This window comes from Fringilla coelebs (genome assembly GCF_963513975.1).
Source record: "Fringilla coelebs genome assembly, chromosome: 26".
In the NCBI taxonomy this organism is placed as follows: Eukaryota; Metazoa; Chordata; class Aves; order Passeriformes; family Fringillidae; genus Fringilla; species Fringilla coelebs.
The window spans coordinates 780,330-797,067 of record NC_140052.1 but is presented as its reverse complement, the minus strand read 5'-3'; the positions used below and the strand labels follow the sequence as shown (position 1 = coordinate 797,067).

The following is a 16,738-nucleotide window of genomic DNA, read 5'->3' as shown; positions in this document are numbered from 1 at the left end:
GTCACAGCGGTAGCTCTTAAAGGGGCAGCGCCCCTGAAAAGGCCGCGCTCCGCCCAGCCCGGACCCGGCCGTTCTCGCCCCAAAACCGGGCCCGACCCCCCCGCGGCGGCAAATCACGGCAAATCACTGCTCCGCAGCCAGGCTGGAGTTTGCACAGCGTGGAGATTTACTTTAGCAAAAGTAAAAATTTTTTACTCGGGTAAAAGTTTTGGTGACTTTACCCATTAGCAGAAATGGGTAAAAAAGAGAATAAAAATCTGAGTTTTCATGGCCAGTCCATTCCTCACCCTGAGGAAATCAACAAAAGCCCGTTTTGTTGCAAGTCCAGGGGTACCTGAGGACGTTCCTTTAGGATTATTCCAGCATCCCTCAGGGATCAGTCACAGCACCGAGTGAAAAAATTCCTATAAAAGCACCAGAGCTGTGAGAAACACCACATTAAAAAACAGCCCTGATTTTTTGTTTTTTTAAAAACCTGCTGCCTGGCAGCTCCTGCTGGGCCCACTGCTCCCTGAAGGCTTCTCCTGGTGGAAAAGCACCAGAGCTGTGGGCAGTGAGAAAAACCAGGTTAAAAATCAGATTAAAAACCAGGTTAAAAATCAGATTAAAAATCAGATTTTAAAAATCAGATTAAAGCCAGCCCTGGGCAGCTCCTTGTGGAGCTCTGTCAGGACAGGTCCTGCTGCTTCTTCTTCTTGGGGGGTGGGGAGGGCCAGCAGTTCCTGGGGGGCACGGGGCAGGGCAGCTCCGGGGCCTCCTGGTTATTCTGTTCCAGATAATTCTGTTCCAAATAATTCTGTTCCAAATAATTCTGCTCCAGATAATTCTGTTCCAGACAATTCTGTTCCAGATAATTCTGCTTCTTCTGCTGCCTCTTATCCAGCTTTTTCTGCTTCCTCTGCTCCTGATGCTCCATCTCCAGATGTTCCATCTTTTTCTGCTTCCTCTGCTCCTGCTCTTGGAGCTCTGGCTTCTTCTGCTTTCTCTGAGGTTCCAGCTTCTTCTGCTTCCTCTCCTCCATGTGCTCTATCTCCAGATGATTCTGCTCCAGATGTTTCTGTTTCTTCTGCTTCCTCTGCTCCATTTCCAGATGATTCTGTTCCTGATGTTTCTGCTTTTTCTGCTTCCTCTGCTCCTGATGCTCCATCTCCAGATGTTCCACTTTTTTCTGCTTCCTCTGTTCCAGATGATTCTGCTCCTGATGCTCCAGCTTTTTCTGCTTCCTTTGCTTCTGATGCTCCAGCTCCAGGTGTTTCAGCTCCTTCTGCTTCCTCTGCTCCTGATGCTCCATTTCCAGATGTTCCAGCTTTTTCTGCTTCCTCTGCTCCTGATGCTCTGTCTCCTGATGTTTCTGCTTTTTCTGCTTCCTCTGCTCCAGGTGATTCTGCTCCTTCTGCTTCCTCTGCTCCTGATGTTCCATTTCCAGATGATTCTGCCCCAGATGATTCTGCTCCTGATGCTCCAGATGTTTCTGTTTCTTCTGCTTCCTCTGCTCCAGATGTTCCAGCTTTTTCTGCTCCCTCTGCTCAAGATACTCCTGCTCCTGGAGCTCCAGCTTTTTCTGCTTCCTCTGCTCCTGATGTTCCATTTCCAGATGATTCTGCCCCAGATGATTCTGCTCCTTCTGCTCCAGATGTTTCTGTTTCTTCTCTTTCCTCTGCTCCAGATGTTCCAGCTTTTTCTGCTTCCTCTGCTCCTGATACTCCATTTCCAGGTGATTCTGCTCCAGATGATTCTGCTGCCTCTGCTTCCTCTGCTCCTGATGCTCTGTCTCCAGATGTTTCAGCTTTTTCTGCTTCCTCTGCTCCAGGTGATTCTGTTCCTGATGTTTCAGCTTTTTCTGTTTCCTCTCCTCCAGAAGCTCTGTCTCCAGGTGATTCAGGTCCTGATGATTCTGCTTTTTCTGCTTCCTCTCCTCCAGATGCTCCAGCTTGTCCTGCTGTCCCTGCCTCTGCCTGGCACTGCTGCTGCTCCTGCAAAGAAATTGGGGATCAGCACCCAAAAAGGGCTGGGGGGAGCACCCAGAGCCTTTCCTGAACTCCCAGAGAGGTTCACTCCTGGTTTCTGACAGGATCTCCAGCAGAGATTTTTAATTTCCATCAGGGATTTTTTTTTTCTATTTCCATCAGGAACTGGGATGAGGGGAAGGAGCCACAGCTGGCTCAGGCTCTCAAACATGTCCTGGGGATATTTTGTGAGCTCCCCCAGAGCTCAGATCCCAGCTGGGGGAGCTCCTCCCTGCATGCCCTGCTCCAGGACAGCAGCACAGTGCCCAGCTGCCTCTCCTGGCACTGCATTCCTGGCAATTCCCAGCTGGGAACATCCCTGGGGGTGCCAGCCCAGCCCTGCAGGCCCAGGTATGGCATCCCCAGGCACAAGAGCCTCCCTGCTGGAAAAATCCAGCTGGGATTGCTCCCAAAGGGAAGGGGCAGGGGAAGGGGCAAACACCTACCTGGGCACTGCCAGGGGGGGCTGGGGGGGCTTCACCAGCTGCTTCTGGGCCTTGGCTGGGGCTCTGCCTTTCCTCCTCACATCTGAGCCCAAATTCTTCAGCTCACAGCTGCTTTTGAAGGGAATTTGAAAGAGAATTCCAGATGTTTTCACTGGAAAAATGGAGTTTTTCACCCACTGAGTGATCCCTGAGAGGAGGCCTGGGGGGTTTTTCCACCCAGCTCCAACCTCCCAATGGTTTGGGTTGGAAAGGACCTTAAATCCCACCCAGGACACCCTCCTCTCCCCAGGCTGCTCCTTGGACACTCCCAGGGATGGAGCAGCCCCAGATTTCCTGGGAATTCCATCCCAGGGGGGATTTCTCCCCAAACCCCACTAACCCTCTGGGTCTGAGCCCCTGCCCTGCCCTGGGTGCTGTCCCATGTCCCCCCAGCAGCCAGGCTCACCCTGGGGCTCTCCTCTGCAGGTCCTGGATGTAGTTGGCTCTCTCCATGGGGTGCCCTCGAGATGTGTTGAACACTGGGGACACACAGAGTTACCCCAGAGCAGCTGAAACCATCCCCAAACTCTACCTTCCACTTCCTTCTTAGCTAACTAAAACAAAAAAATAAAGTTCCCTGAACTATAACTTTTCTTTTTTTTTTTAAACTGTTCAAATCTACTCTAAACTAAAAGCCCAAAACCCACCAGAGCATTCCAACACCAAAAAAACTAATAAAAACCTAAGCAAACCAAACTACAATCCACAAAAAAAACTTTCTAAATTTAATTTCATTTCTCTAGAAAACAACAAAAAAAATTTATTGTTTATCATTATTCATTTTTCATACTTAGAAACACTTTGTTAAATTAACAATTTTTACACTATTCTCAAAAAAAAATCTTTTCCCAAATAAAAAGAAAAACCACTTAAAGCTGCTTTTAAAAAACCCTCTTTTAAAAGTTTTCTTCCCTTCCCTTCCCTCCCTGAACACCCCCATCCCAGCAGGATGCTCACACTCTATGGCAGCATTTGGCTCCATGCCTTCAGCCTCAATCAGGTACCTGAAAGAGCAGCAAAACATCTCTAATTACACAATTAATGATGAAAACATTGACGGGCTGGTGATGATTCAAACAAAAGAAAAAGGACTGAGAAGTTTTAAACCTTTTATTCATGGAGAATCAGCATTTAATGCTGGATTTTGGGATGAAAAAACGTCCCCTAAGAAAAGCTGTGAATCCTTGCAAGTTTGGGGTCACAGAAATCACAAAGTGCCACCACTGAGCCCACCTGGGCAAGGAGAACTGACCTGGAAGTGCCACCAGGAGAACTGACCTGGAATTGCCACAAGGAAAACTGACCTGGAAGTGCCACCACTGAGCCCACCTGGGCAAGGAGAACTCACCTGGAAGTGCAACAAGCAGAACTCACCTGGAACTGCCATCACTGAACCTCATCAGGGCAAGAACTGACCTGGCAGTGCCACAAGGAGAACTCACCTGGAATTGCCACCAGTGAGCCCCTCTGGGCAAGGAGAACTGACCTGGCATTGCCACCAGCAGAACTGACCTGGTAGTGCCACCACTGAGCCCACCTGGGCAAGGAGAACTGACCTGGAAGTGCCACCAGTGAGCCCCTCTGGGCAAGAACTGACCTCGAATTACCACAAGGAGAACTGACCTGGAATTGCCACCTGCAGAACTGCCCTGGCATTGCCACCAGCAGAACTCACCTGGCAGTGCCAGCAGCAGCCCTGACCCAGCAGTGCAGCAGCAGCACTCACCTGCAGACCAGGTAGCCAGTCCTGTTCAGGCCATGTGTGCAGTGCACCCCGATGAGTTTATCTGCAACACACACAGGGCACACTGAGCTCCCTCTGCTCCCAAAGCCCATCCAGGTGAGTGCTGCCCCCAGCCCTGCCCTGGACCATCAGAGCCAAGGGGAATTCCTTCCCCAGGAAAATCCCATTTATTGGACACTGCCAGGCCAAGAGCAGGCAGAGAAATCCCTGCTGGGCCAGGAGGGGAGAGGCAGGCTCACCGTTGTCCTTGTTGGCCATCAGGAACCTTCTCACCAGGTACCTGAACCTCAGGAAGGTTTTCCTGTTGGGGATCTTGTGACCCATGGTCAGGATCTTGCAGTAGCGCAGAGTGCGGGGCAGCTCCTGGGGGAAAAACGGTCATTTCCAGAAAAAGCACCAAAATCCTTATTAATTACACAACCACTGGTAATAAAAGATGAGCTTTCCTCACACAAAAATTCTTATTAATTAAAGAATCACAGGTAGTAAACCAGAAAAAAAAAAACAGTTTTCCTCACACAAGGATTCTTATCTCCCCAGTTTGGAGCTCTCCCCTGAGGGGAGCATTCCCCCTCTCCAGGAGCAGTTTTGGGGAGCACTCCCCCTCTCCAGGAGCAGTTTTGGGGAGCACTCCCCCTCTCCAGGAGCAGATTTTGGAGCATTTCCCCTCTCCAGGAGCAGTTTTTGGAGCACTCCCCCTCTCCAGGAGCAGTTTTGGGGAGCACTCCCCCTCTCCAGGAGCAGTTTTGGGGAGCATTTCCCCTCTCCAGGAGCAGTTTTTGGAGCATTCCCCCTCTCCAGGAGCAGTTTTGGGGAGCATTCCCCCTCTCCAGGAGCAGTTTTTGGAGCATTCCCCCTCTCCAGGAGCAGTTTTGGGGAGCATTCCCCCTCTCCAGGAGCAGTTTTGGGGAGCATTCCCCCTCTCCAGGAGCAGTTTTTGGAGCATTCCCCCTCTCCAGGAGCAGTTTTGGGGAGCATTCCCCTTCTCCAGAGCAGTTTTTGCAGCACTCCCCCTCTCCAGAGCAGTTTTTGCAGCACTCCCCCTCTCCAGGAGCAGTTTTTGGGAGCATTCCCCCTCTCCAGGAGCAGTTTTTGGGAGCACTCCCCCTCTCCAGGAGCAGTTTTTGGGAGCATTCCCCCTCTCCAGAGCAGTTTTTGGGAGCATTCCCCCTCTCCAGAGCAGTTTTGGAGCACTCCCCCTCTCCAGAGCAGTTTTTGGAGCACTCCCCCTCTCCAGGAGCAGTTTTGGGGAGCATTCCCCCTCTCCAGGAGCAGTTTTGGGGAGCATTCCCCCTCTCCAGAGCAGTTTTGGGAGCATTCCCCCTCTCCAGAGCAGTTTTTGGAGCACTCCCCCTCTGGGCTCTGACCTCCCGGCCGTAGTAGCGCGTGGTGTAGGTCAGGTCGATGATCAGCCCCAGCTCCTCCTTCCTCTCCTGCACCTTCCTGATGAGGTCAGCAGGGGAAAACCTCTCCTCTGGCAGGAGGTTCTGCTCAAAGCTCTGCAGGAAATGATGGTTTAGAGCAGTTGTTAGAGTCTGGGGAGAGGGGACGCCTCTGCTCTGGAGATCAGAGACAACAACTCAGGCTGAAAAAAGCAAATGACAGTTTGCTCGCTGAATTCTGGGCTGGTTTGGGTGAAAAGGACATGAAAATCATCCAGTTTGTGGATTTCCTCAGGGTCTCAGTGCTTTGGGAGCTGCCAGGGCTGAGTGACAACTTTCACAGTGACAACCCCAGCTGGGCACTCCCTGCAGGGTGGGAATTCAGCCCAAACACACAAATCACAGAACCCCTGAGGCTGCAAAAGCCCCTCAGCAGCACCCAGAGCCAGCTGTGCCCCCTGCCCACCCTGTCCCCAGCCCAGGGCACCCAGTGCCACCTCCAGGAGCTCCTTGGGCACCTCCAGTGTGGGCAGCTCTGACACCTCCCTGCCCTTCCCAGCAAGAAATCCCTCCTGGTGTCCAGCCTGGAGCTGTTTCCTCTCTTCCTGTCCCTGTCCCAAACCTCCCCACCTTTCCCAGGAAGAAATCCCTCCTGATGCCCATCCTGGAGCTCTCTCCTGTTCTCCTGTCCCTGTCCCAAACCCTCCTTTCCCTTCCCAGGAAGAAATTCCCCCTGGTGTCCAGCCTGGGGCCGTTCCCTCTCCTCCTGTCCCCGAGCCCAGCTGCTGCCCCTCCCAAACCCAGCTCTGGATTCTGGGCTCAGGAATTCCCTCAAGGAAGCCCCCCCAAGCCAGGTTTGCCCCCCCAGCCCAAAGTGCCCCCTCACCTTCTGCAGGGGCACCTTGAAGGCCACGAAGCGCGTGCCGGGCATCCTGCGGCCCAGGGGGGTGTACTCCGTCCACCTGAGCCCAGGGGGGGTCACACGGGGCAGGGACCCCCGGCCCGGCCCCCCCGACACCCCCGGAGCCGGCAGCACAGCTCCCCCAGCCTGGGAACCCCGGATCCACCAGCAGCGAGAGCCCTCAGCCTCCCCGGGGGAAAAATCCCCCATGGCCAGGGACCCCCGACCCACGGGACACCAAACCCCCCCCGTCCTGGGCACCCCTCAAACCCTGCCTGGCCCAGGGACCCCCAAACTCCTCCCCTGTCCTGAGGACCCTCAAGCCCACCCTGGCCTGAGAACCACGGCCCTGGTCTGGGGACCCTCAAACCCCTCCCAGGCCCGGGACCCCCAAATCCCCCTCACACCCCCACCGAGCCTGGGACCCCCAAACTCCCCTCAAACCCCCACCGAGCCTGGGACCCCCAAATGCCCCCTAGCTCAGAGACCTTCAACTCCCACCCTGGCCAGAGATCCTCCAGAGCCCCTCACACCCCGTGTCCCCTCACACCCCGTGTCCCCACAGCCCCTCACACCCCGTGTCCCCTCACACCCCGTGTCCCCTCACACCCCGTGTCCCCACAGCCCCTCACACCCCGTGTCCCCTCACACCCCGTGTCCCCTCACACCCCGTGTCCCCACAGCCCCTCACACCCCGTGTCCCCACAGCCCCTCACACCCCGTGTCCCCTCACACCCCGTGTCCCCTCACACCCTGCCACCCCACAGCCCCTCACGCCCCGCGGCCCCGCGCTCAGGCCGCGCTCACCGCTCCGGGATGCTGCAGGCCCCCCTGCCCGCCATGATGGCGACGCCACCGCGCCTGCGCGTGACGTCACTTCCGCGTCCTCCGCACGTGCGCGCGGGGCCACACTGGCCACGCCCCCACCGTTAGACCACGCCTATCTCAGACAGGCCACGCCTCCCGCGCGGGGCGCTGGGGGGGTTCTCGCGCCGCGTAGCGGTCACGGGCGGTACTGCAGGCACAGAGCGGCGGCGCCACCGAACCGGGACCGGACCGGGGACACCGAACCGGGGACACCGAACAGGGACCGAACCGGGACCGAACGGGGGACACCGAACCGGGGACACCGAACCGGGGACACCGAACAGGGACCGAACCGGGGACACCGAACAGGGACCGAACCGGGGACACCGAACCGGGGACACCGAACAGGGACCGAAACGGGACCGAACCGGGGACACCGAACCGGGGACACCGAACAGGGACCGAACCGGGGACACCGAACTGGGGACACCGAACCGGGACCGAACCGGAACCAAACTGGACACCAAACCGGGACACCGAATGGGGGACAAGGAACCGGGGACACCGAACCATTGCCACCACACCAGGGTCACTGAACCAGGACCGAACCAGGGAGCGGGGAATGATTGTGGGATGGGAAATGATTGTGGGATGGGAAATCATCATGGACATGGGTGTCAAATGGGATTGGGGATGGGAAATCATCGTGGGGATGGGAAATCATCATGGACATGGGCATCTAATGGGATTGGGGATGGGAAATCCTCGTGGGGATGGGAAATCCAGGCTGGGGTGAGGAAATCGCCGTGGGAACGGGAAATGGAGGCCGTGGTTGGGAAACCATCGTGGGAATGGGAAATCATGGTGGGAAATCATCCCTGGCATCCCCATCACTGCCCAGCACCAGCTGGGCACAGAAACCCCGAAAATCCCAAGATTTCCTGGCCTGGGATGGGACAAACCCAACCGGGACAGGATTTTCCCGTCCCCAACATCCCATTCCCAAGCGGGTGGTGGGGACGAGCCTGGAAAAAACCTGTCGGCACCTCCAGCTGGGCGGAAAGCCGCTTTTCCAGCGCGAGGGGAAGCACCGGATTAGCATCACCGCCGGGGAGACGGGGCCGTGGGCAGCCGGCGGAGGGGCCGGGCCGGTCCGACCCGCCCGGCCGAGCCGGGTCGCGGCTCTCGGGATGCCCCGCGGCCGTCTGGGCACGGCGGGGCCGCTCCCCCCGCACGCAGAGATCCGGCCGAGCCTCCTGCTGCCAGCCTGTAATTAGCGCTCGGCCCATGCCGGCGAGGAGGATCTGGGCGCTGGGAAGGAGCCGCGGCCGCCTCGGGGTGTGGGATGAGGCTGGAGAACTCAGCTCACCCCCGGCCGGGCCTCAGCGCCCCCCGCCACGTGCCCCTCCTGATTTTGGCTCCTTGTTGCTCCCTCAGCTCTCGGCATGCTGTTCCAAAGGGCGATTCTGACCCCCGGGTGTCCCATGCACACACGAGCATCCCCCCACACGGGCATTCCCACCCCCCAGCCATGCCCAAAATCCCAAACCCTTCCTCCCAAGCTGCCTGCGGTGGGGTCCAGCAGCCCCCAGCCCGAGTGCAGGGGGTTCAACACCCCCTGTCCCCCTCCCAAAACCCCGGGGGGGCTTTGCCGTGCGTTTGGGGACAGGCCCGACAGCGGGGACCCCGCGGCGGTGACTCAGGGATGCCGAGGCTTGCGAAACAAGCCTGGGACGGTTTGGGAGACGCCTCCACGCCGCAGCCCCGCCAAGCCCAGCCGCCCCGGGGAGCCCGTGGGGGGAACAAGCCACGGCAGCGTCTGGGCTTTGCTGACCCGTCAGGCAGGTTTCCCGGAGCGGCGGCAGCCCAGCCGGGGCCGGCAATGCTCGCAGGCTGAGCGAGCCCCGCCGGAGCCATGCGGGCGGCCGGGCTGCTGCTGCCGCTGCTGGCCGGGGCGATGCTGCGGGGCGCGGGCAGCCAGCAGTGCCACCCGGCCGGCCCCGGGGCCGTGCTGCGCTTCACCGACAGGCACGCCGAGATCCGGGTGCCGGCGCTGCACCGCGTGCCCAGCTCGCTGGATCCCCTCTACGGCCTCGTCCGGCGCTGCCTGGACCTCATCCAGCAGAACCCGCTGCCCACAGGTGAGCCCCGAGCCCGGGGGAGGAATTCTGGGGTCGTCTGATCCAGTGGGTTTGCGAAGAAATGGGATTAATCCGGCTGGTCTCATCCTGAGGTTGTTCCTTCTGGCTGGGCCACTCTAAATTGCAGATAAATAACGAATGGCAGAGGGATTCACCCCAAAATAAATGTTTGTGACAGATCCTTAAATATCCCCGTTCCTTGCCTGGGATGTGGATGGATTAAAAATGGGAGGATCTTTGAGTTAATGGTGAATTCCCCAGGAATAATCCAGAAAATTGTCCTGAACCAACTGGAGGGCACTCTGCTTACAAGGGGGAAAAAATACAAAGTGAGGATGAGCTGGATAAAGATTCCTCACCCTAAGCAGAGCGATCCCACTGCTGCCAGCACGTCGAGTGTTCTGCTGGCTGCAATCCCCACGTCCCAGAGCAGCTCCAGGGGTCCCAGGGGTTCAGAAGAGGGTTCTGCCCCTGTCCCGGCCCTGCTGGCCCAGGAAGGTTGGGGATGCCCCAGGTGGGGCCTCCTCTGCCTGTGCCATGATTTATTTTTTTGCAGAGCTGCTCAGGACAGCCCTGAACGACCCCGGCTCGGTGCGGACAGCGCAGGTGAGCCGTGCCGTGGGGCGGGGATGCCTCGGGGATGTTTCCCACCTGGCACAGGGCACCGGGGCGCTGGGAGCACCCCGAGCTCGGTGCAGAGGTGCCCCAGCGAGGCTCTCCCGTGGCACAGGTGGTGCAGTACGAGCTGGGCTATGTCGTCTGTGCCGCCGTGGCTCTGCTCTTCACCGTGGCCGTGCCGGTGGCCGGGATGTGCTTCTGCTACTGCCGGAGCCGGCGGCGCTGCGGGGGCCGCCTCCGCGCCCACCGCCGCTCGCTGGGCTGCCGCCGCCGCTGCCTGCTGGCCTGCCTGTCCTTCACCTCCCTCATCATCCTGTGAGCCCCCCGAATCACCCCCAAAATCCACGCCGGGCGGGCGGAACCGTGTCCCGCCGGGCCGCGCCGTCACCGCCTGCTCGTTCCCCGCAGGGTCAGCGTCACCTGCGCCTTTGTCACCAGCCAGCGGGTCAAGGGACAGATGGAGCCGGGGCTGGGCGCCGTGCCCTCCACCCTGCGCACGCTGCGGCAGCACCTTGCCAACGTCCCCCAGGTGGGTCCTTGGGTGGCCTTGCCGATGTCCCCCAGGTGGGTCCCCGGGCGGCCTCGCCCCCGGCACGGCGCGCTGCCCAGGGATGGCCGCGTTTCCCTCAGGGGATGGTTCGGCGGGCAAGAGGAGATGACGTGGCTGCCTTAAAAATGTGTTCCGAACGGCAGCGCGGGGCTGACTCCCCTCCCGGCGGCCCCTGCCCCCGGCTGACCGGCTCCTCTTTCCCGGCAGGGCGTGCAGATGGTGGTGGACAAGTTCGAGGTGCCCCGAAAGCAGATCATCTCCGACCTGGCTGGTAAGCACGGCGCCGGGCAGCACCCTGAGCCCGCCCCGGGGATGGACTCGGTGCTGACGGTGCCGAGCTCGCCCCGGGGATAGACTCGGTGCTGACGGAGCCGAGCTCGCCCCGGGGATGGACTCGGTGCTGACGGTGCCGAGCTCGCCCCGGGGATGGACTCGGTGCTGACGGAGCCGCGGTGCCTTGCAGGGCTCAGCCGGAGCGTGGGGCTCTCCATCCACGCACAGCTCCAGGCCATGACCTACGCGGCGCTGGCCGACCTGCAGGACCGGGCTGGAGGTACGGCCGGAGCGCCGCTGTCCCCGGCACCGCCACCGGGGCCGAAGCCTCGCTGGGGCGGCGAGCAGAGCAGCGTGACCGAGCCCTGGGCTTTCTCTTTAAGACCTACAGACCTCGCTGCACCATTTACAGATCGTGCACAGGACGGCGCGGGCGCTGGCGGCGGCGCGGGCCGAGCTGGAGCCGGCGCTGCGGGAGCGGAGGCACCGCGTGGTCGCGCTCCTGGACGACCCGCGCTGCACCTCCTGCGCCAGCGCCCTGGGCAGGGCACAGGGCCTGCAGCTGGGCGCCGACTACGGCAAGGTGGGCACGGGCTCCCGCTGGCCCCGGCCGCCTCCCCACGCCGCCGCCCCGGGGCTCACGGGCTCCTTTCTCCACCCCAAGGTGCCGTCGGTGGAGAAGGTGTTGAAGGCGCTGGCCGGTCTGCCCCGAAGTGACTTTGCGGAGATGATTCGCCAGGTTGGGGGGCCGGGGGGAAGCTTGGGGGGTGCAGCACCCACAGGCAGCTCCACCTGAGGTGCTCAGCACCCCCTCTTTCCCTGCAGGGCAATGGCACCTTCAACTCCATCCCGGAGCTGGCCGTGGAGAGGATGGCGCAGGTCATCCAGGGTGAGTGGGGCTGCCACACCGAGTGGGGACGTCCCCCAGGCGGTGAATCCTTGTGGGGACACGGGGTGGGATGCAGGGACCACCCAGCCCTCCAGCCCAGCCCTGGCCCCGCAGATCTGCAGGCCGATCTGGCCCGCACGGCAGAGAAGGTGCAGTCCATCGCCGACGGCTTCCCCCTGCCCGACTACACCCGGCCGGCCAGCGAGGCGCTGGCGGAGGCGGAGCGGCGGAGCCGCCCGTACCTGCGGGAGGCGGAGCGCTTCGAGCGCTACCGGTGAGCCCGGGGGCAGCGCGGGGCGCAGGGGCTGAACGGAGAAGGGCCCCGAGCCCCGGGTGCCTCAGCCCCGCGTCTCGAGGCCGTGCCCTGCTGCTCCTCCCTCCAGGTGGATCGCGGGCACGGTGCTGTGCTCCATCATCCTCCTCATCCTCGCCTGCAACGTGACGGGAATGGCCCTGGGGGCCTACGGGCTTTCCAAGCGGGAGGACCCCAGCGACTACGAGTGCCGAGGAGAAGCTGGCGCCAAGTTTCTTCTGGTGTAAGAGTTTATCTGGGTGCTGGGGGGCTGCCCCATCTCACACGCCCCCCAAAAAACCCCAGGCGAAGCCGAGGGAGGGACTGGGAGAGGTCCCAGCGAGAAAGCTTTGGAAGGCGCCGCCTGCGCCGGCAGCTTTGGGAGAAGCTGCTCCTCCCTGGGAGCTGGCAGCTCCCGCTGCCCGGCACACCCCGCTGCCCTGCCCTGCCCAGCCCGGCGTGCCCGGGCTCGGGAAGGAGCCGCGGGGCTGCAGCTGGACGGGCAGGTCCCTTCCTGCCCGCTCGGGGCTGCGAAGCCACCGGCGGCGCCTCCCCTCCCTCTTTCAGCGGCGTGGGCTTGGCTTTCCTGTTCTCCTGGCTCCTCATCCTCCTGGTTTTCGCCACCTTCCTGGTCGGGGGCAACATCCAGACGCTGGTTTGCAGGAATTGGGTCAACCAGGAGATTTATAAGGTGGGTGGCCACACATCCACCCGTCGCTGTGTAAATCTCTCCTGCCATGCACCAAAACACCTCCAAAGGCTCTGTGTCCTCCCCCTGAACCCGACTGGAAAAGCCCTGGCCTAGACCAGAAGATGAAGTTTAGGATTAGCTCCTCGGATTTGCATCATTAGCTGGGAATTTCCTTTGTGCTGTTAATTCACTTCCTAATTGCTGTTCCCTGGTCCTTGGGCACCCCTGGGGTGCTTGGGGTGGGCAGATGGGGGTGATGGGGATGGGGGCAGTGGGACTGAGCTCAGGACTGTCCCCGTGGCAGTGCCACACACGGGCAGGTCCCTCCAAATACAGCAGGCCAGGCTCCTCCGTGGGGAATGTCCAAATAAACCCAGAATTAGTTCAGGCTGCCATGAGCTCCCCCAGGATACCCCTGCAAGGGCAGAGCACCCCCGGCATCCCTGCTGGGAGCGCCCCTGCCTTACCCTGACCCCGTTTCTCCTCCTGTTTGGCCCAGTTCATCGACACCCCGGGGAACCTCCCTCCGTCCATGAACCTCACCCGCCAGCTCAACCTCAGGAGGGACTCCAACCTCAGCTCGGCGTACCGGTGAGCGCCGCAGGGGCCGCCCCGCGCCGCCAGGGCGACTGCGGGACCGCTCTGCCAACGCCCCTCCGCCTTCCAGGGAGTGCAAGGGCGGCGCGGGGCTCTGGGAGGTGCTGCAGCTCGACAGCTCCTACGACCTGGATGAGCACCTGAGAACCCCGCAGGTGAGGGCCGGCTCCAGCCGAGCCGCAGTGGCGGCGGGGGGACGCGGGAGGGTCGCTGGGGTTCCTGGGAGCCCTGCGGAACGCCTTGCCCGGCCCTGCAGTACACGGCTGACTTCCAAAAACGCCTGGGAGACTTCACGGCGGAGCTGGGGGACGTGCGGCTGCTCCGCAGCGAGGGCAGGCAGGACCTGGAGACCTTCGCCCGCAGCGGGCTGGACGAGGTGGACTACGGGCGCTTCCAGGAGGAGGTGAGGGCGGCTCGCCGCGGGCTGGACCCCGCTGCCGGGCGTGGCGCTGCATTTTGGGCAGCCCCCGACGCCGTTTCCCCGCAGATGAAGAACCCCGTGGTGCAGACCAGCCTGCCCGGCCTGGCGAGGAGCCTGGAGGGGCTGCAGAAGATGCAGGTGAGCGGCGGGGCGGGCGGAGGGGAGCCCTGGGCGGCCGCGGGGCCGGGCTGACCCCGCCGTGCCCCGCAGAGGAACGGCACGGTGGCCGCGCGGCTCGCGGCGGAGGCCAGGGCGCTGTGGCACATGCAGAACTCCACGGTGCAGTCGCAGGAGGCTTTGGTGGTGAGTCCGTGCTGGGCTGGGCTGGTGGCAGCGGTCCCCTTGAAGGGGACAAGGAGGTTTCTGAACCTTTCTCGCGTTCCTGTCCTGCAGGCAAAGCTGGGGGAAAGCGTCCGGTTCCTCTCCCGCTTGGCACCGCACCTCAAGGTACTCACGCGTCTCTTCCAGCCCCAAAAACCTCGTGGTGCTCCGTGGGTTCCACCTGCCAAAAAACAAAATACAGCTGCAGGGTGATGGGAGAGCCAGGACAAATGCCAGCCAGGAGAATCGGTCTCCCTTAGGGCTTAGATTTGCTGTCACAAACCAGAAATCCCCCTATAAAAGGGTTTTCCGGCCACATCCCCCCTTTCCCTGCCCGGCCCCCAGACCCAATTTGGGGCTGCTCCCCTGGGCACCCACCCCGCTGCTCCGGGCCCTAAGGATGCTGTGCCCTCGCTGTGCTTCCCCAGGAGCGGGTGAGGAGGACGCTGGCCACCACGGCTTCCGTGGAAGCCCGGCTGCCCCTGCAGGCCCAGCAGATCCTGCGGCAGGTGAGGCGGGGCTGGCTGAGCCGGCGGGGCTGGAATCCCCCGCAGCCGGGAGCAGAGAGGGAGAGGAGGGCACCGGGAGCCTTCAGCCCTCCTTTCCCAGCCTGCATTACCCCGGAGGAGGCTGGAGCCAGGATGGGAAATGCAGGGATGGAGCTGGGATGGGGAATGAGGGGATGGAGCTGGGATGGGGAATGAGGGGATGGAGCTGGGATGGGAAATGCAGGGATGGAGCTGGAATGGGGAATGAGGGGATGGAGCTGGGATGGGAAATGAGGGGATGGAGCTGGGATGGAGAATGAGGGGATGGAGCTGGGATGGGGAATGAGGGGATGGAGCTGGGATGGGAAATGCAGGGATGGAGCTGGAATGGGGAATGAGGGGATGGAGCTGGGATGGGGAATGAGGGGATGGAGCTGGGATGGGGAATGAAGGGATGGAGCTGGGATGGGGAATGTGGGGATGGAGCTGGGATGGGAAATGTGGGGATGGAGCTGGGATGGGGAATGTGGGGATGGAGCTGGGATGGGGAACGAGGGAATGGAGCCGGGATGGGAAAAGAGGGAATGGAGCCAAAATGGGGAATGAGGGGATGGAGCTGGGATGGGGAATGCGGGGCTGAATCCTAACTGGGAAGTGCGGGCTTGGTTCAGAATTGGGAACTGTGGGGTTAAATCCGGACTGGGAAGTGCGGGTCTCAATCCTAACTGGGAAGTGCGGGTCTGTCCCTCCACGCTGCCTCTCCCCTGCCCAGGAGCTCGGCTGCTTCACCAGGAAGGAGCTGCGCTATTTCACCCAGTACCTCAACTGGGTCGGGCAGACGGTGAGAGCCCCCCCGTCACCCTGCGGGGGTTTTTGGGGCCCAGGAGCCCCCATGGATCCCCCCTCAAGCAAACTGCGTGCCAGCAGCCGGGCCTGATGCTTGTCTGATTGCAGCTGAGGGAGGACGTGGCTTCGTGCCAGCCGCTGGCCACGGCCCTGGACAACGGGCGGGTGATCCTGTGCGACCGCATCGCCGAGCCCTGGGTGAGCATCGCCCTCCGCGGGCTCCGGGAGGAGCTGCGGGAGCGCCGGGGCTCCGGGAGGAGCTGCGGGAGCGCCGGGGCTCCGGGAGGAGCTGCGGGAGCACCGGGGCTCCCCGGGCCCCGCCGGAGCTCCGGGGCTGCCCCTCAGCCCGGTGCTCTCTCCTTGCAGAACGCCTTCTGGTTCAGCCTGGGCTGCTGCACCTTCTTCCTCATCCCCAGCATCATCTTCGCCGTCAGGCTCACCAAACACTTCCGCCCCATCCGCAACCGCCTGATGTGAGCGGCGGGCGGCGACGGGGACACGGCGGGACGGGGCAGGGAGGAGGGGACGCGGAGGACAGGGGGCTGAGGGGGACACGGGACAGGAGATCAAGGGGATGAGGGGACTGGATATGGGGAGGACACGGGGACGAGGCGGACAAGGAGCAGGAGGACAAGGAGATGGGAGGACAAGGGGGACAAGGGGACATGGGGACGGGGAGGACAAGAGGATGAGGGGGACATGGGGCAGCAGGACAAGGGGATGGGGAGGACGCGGGGACGGGGGTGTGGACCCCTTCCTGACCATCCCTGGGGATTTCTCCATCTCTCCCGCAGCTCCACGGGCTCAGAGGAGACCTGTCCCTTCCACATCCCCCGTGTGACAGCGCTCAAGCTCTAGGACGGGGCTCTGCCGGGTGCGGCGCCCCTGGAGCTGCCACAAACCCCAAGCCAACCCTAAACCCAAAGCACACAAAGCTCCGGGGCCCCCTGGCGCCTCTCGGGGCTTTGGGTCCCGCTGGCGTCTCCTTCTCGGTGTCCTAGGGGGTCTGGCGTCCTTCCCGGGCGTGGGGCACACGGAGATTTGGGCTCTCTGGGGGGCTCCCGGAGATTTGGGGTCTCTGGGGGGCTCCCCCACCCCTCTCACACCCCACAGCAATTCCCCACTCCCAGCACCCCCGGGCAGTGTGGGGCACATTAAAACCCTCCCCAAAAATCTGCTCCTGGCTCTTCTGTTTGCACCCTCGTGTTCCTGATATGGCCCAGGGGGTGACAGGGACACGGGGGTGACAGGGACATGGGGGTGACAGGGACATGGGGGTGACAGGG

General features: G+C 61.5%; 2 protein-coding genes across 3 annotated transcripts; one reads left to right on the top strand and one right to left on the bottom strand.

Annotated features, from left to right (window-relative positions):
- Positions 1-162: 162 nt before the first annotated feature.
- On the bottom strand, positions 163-7,368 carry DUSP11 (dual specificity phosphatase 11). 2 transcript variants are annotated; one of them, XM_084221915.1, is made up of 9 exons: positions 7,326-7,368; positions 6,504-6,579; positions 5,603-5,734; positions 4,475-4,598; positions 4,218-4,278; positions 3,449-3,495; positions 2,898-2,970; positions 2,453-2,563; positions 163-1,973 (listed from the first exon to the last, which is right to left on the bottom strand). In XM_084221915.1, the coding sequence occupies exons 1-9, from the start codon at positions 7,358-7,360 to the stop codon at positions 668-670; spliced, it is 1,965 nt and encodes a 654-aa protein (XP_084078041.1). In that variant the 5' UTR covers positions 7,361-7,368; the 3' UTR covers positions 163-667. The 2 variants fall into 2 exon arrangements, with proteins under 2 accessions (XP_084078041.1, XP_084078042.1); XM_084221916.1 differs by having other exon boundaries at positions 2,453-2,560.
- Positions 7,369-9,240: 1,872 nt separating this feature from the next.
- Positions 9,241-16,310, top strand: PROM2 (prominin 2; the record flags this gene model as incomplete). The annotated part of the gene is made up of 23 exons (XM_084221757.1): positions 9,241-9,466; positions 10,023-10,072; positions 10,197-10,399; positions 10,493-10,613; positions 10,842-10,905; positions 11,098-11,187; positions 11,291-11,490; positions 11,572-11,646; positions 11,733-11,796; positions 11,911-12,070; positions 12,180-12,332; positions 12,656-12,779; positions 13,279-13,370; positions 13,447-13,531; positions 13,633-13,779; positions 13,864-13,935; positions 14,008-14,100; positions 14,191-14,244; positions 14,547-14,627; positions 15,379-15,447; positions 15,561-15,650; positions 15,819-15,925; positions 16,247-16,310. The coding sequence occupies 23 exons, from the start codon at positions 9,241-9,243 to the stop codon at positions 16,308-16,310; spliced, it is 2,484 nt and encodes an 827-aa protein (XP_084077883.1).
- Positions 16,311-16,738: the final 428 nt, after the last annotated feature.

Coding starts and splice junctions, on each gene's coding strand:
- DUSP11 (XM_084221915.1), bottom strand. CDS start 7,360: ATGGCGGGCAGGGGGGCCTGCAGCATCCCGGAGCG. Junction 5,735..6,503: donor TCAAGGTGCCCCTGCAGAAG/GTGAGGGGGCAC, acceptor CATTTCCTGCAG/AGCTTTGAGCAGAACCTCCT. Junction 1,974..2,452: donor CCCCCCCTGGCAGTGCCCAG/GTAGGTGTTTGC, acceptor ATTTCTTTGCAG/GAGCAGCAGCAGTGCCAGGC.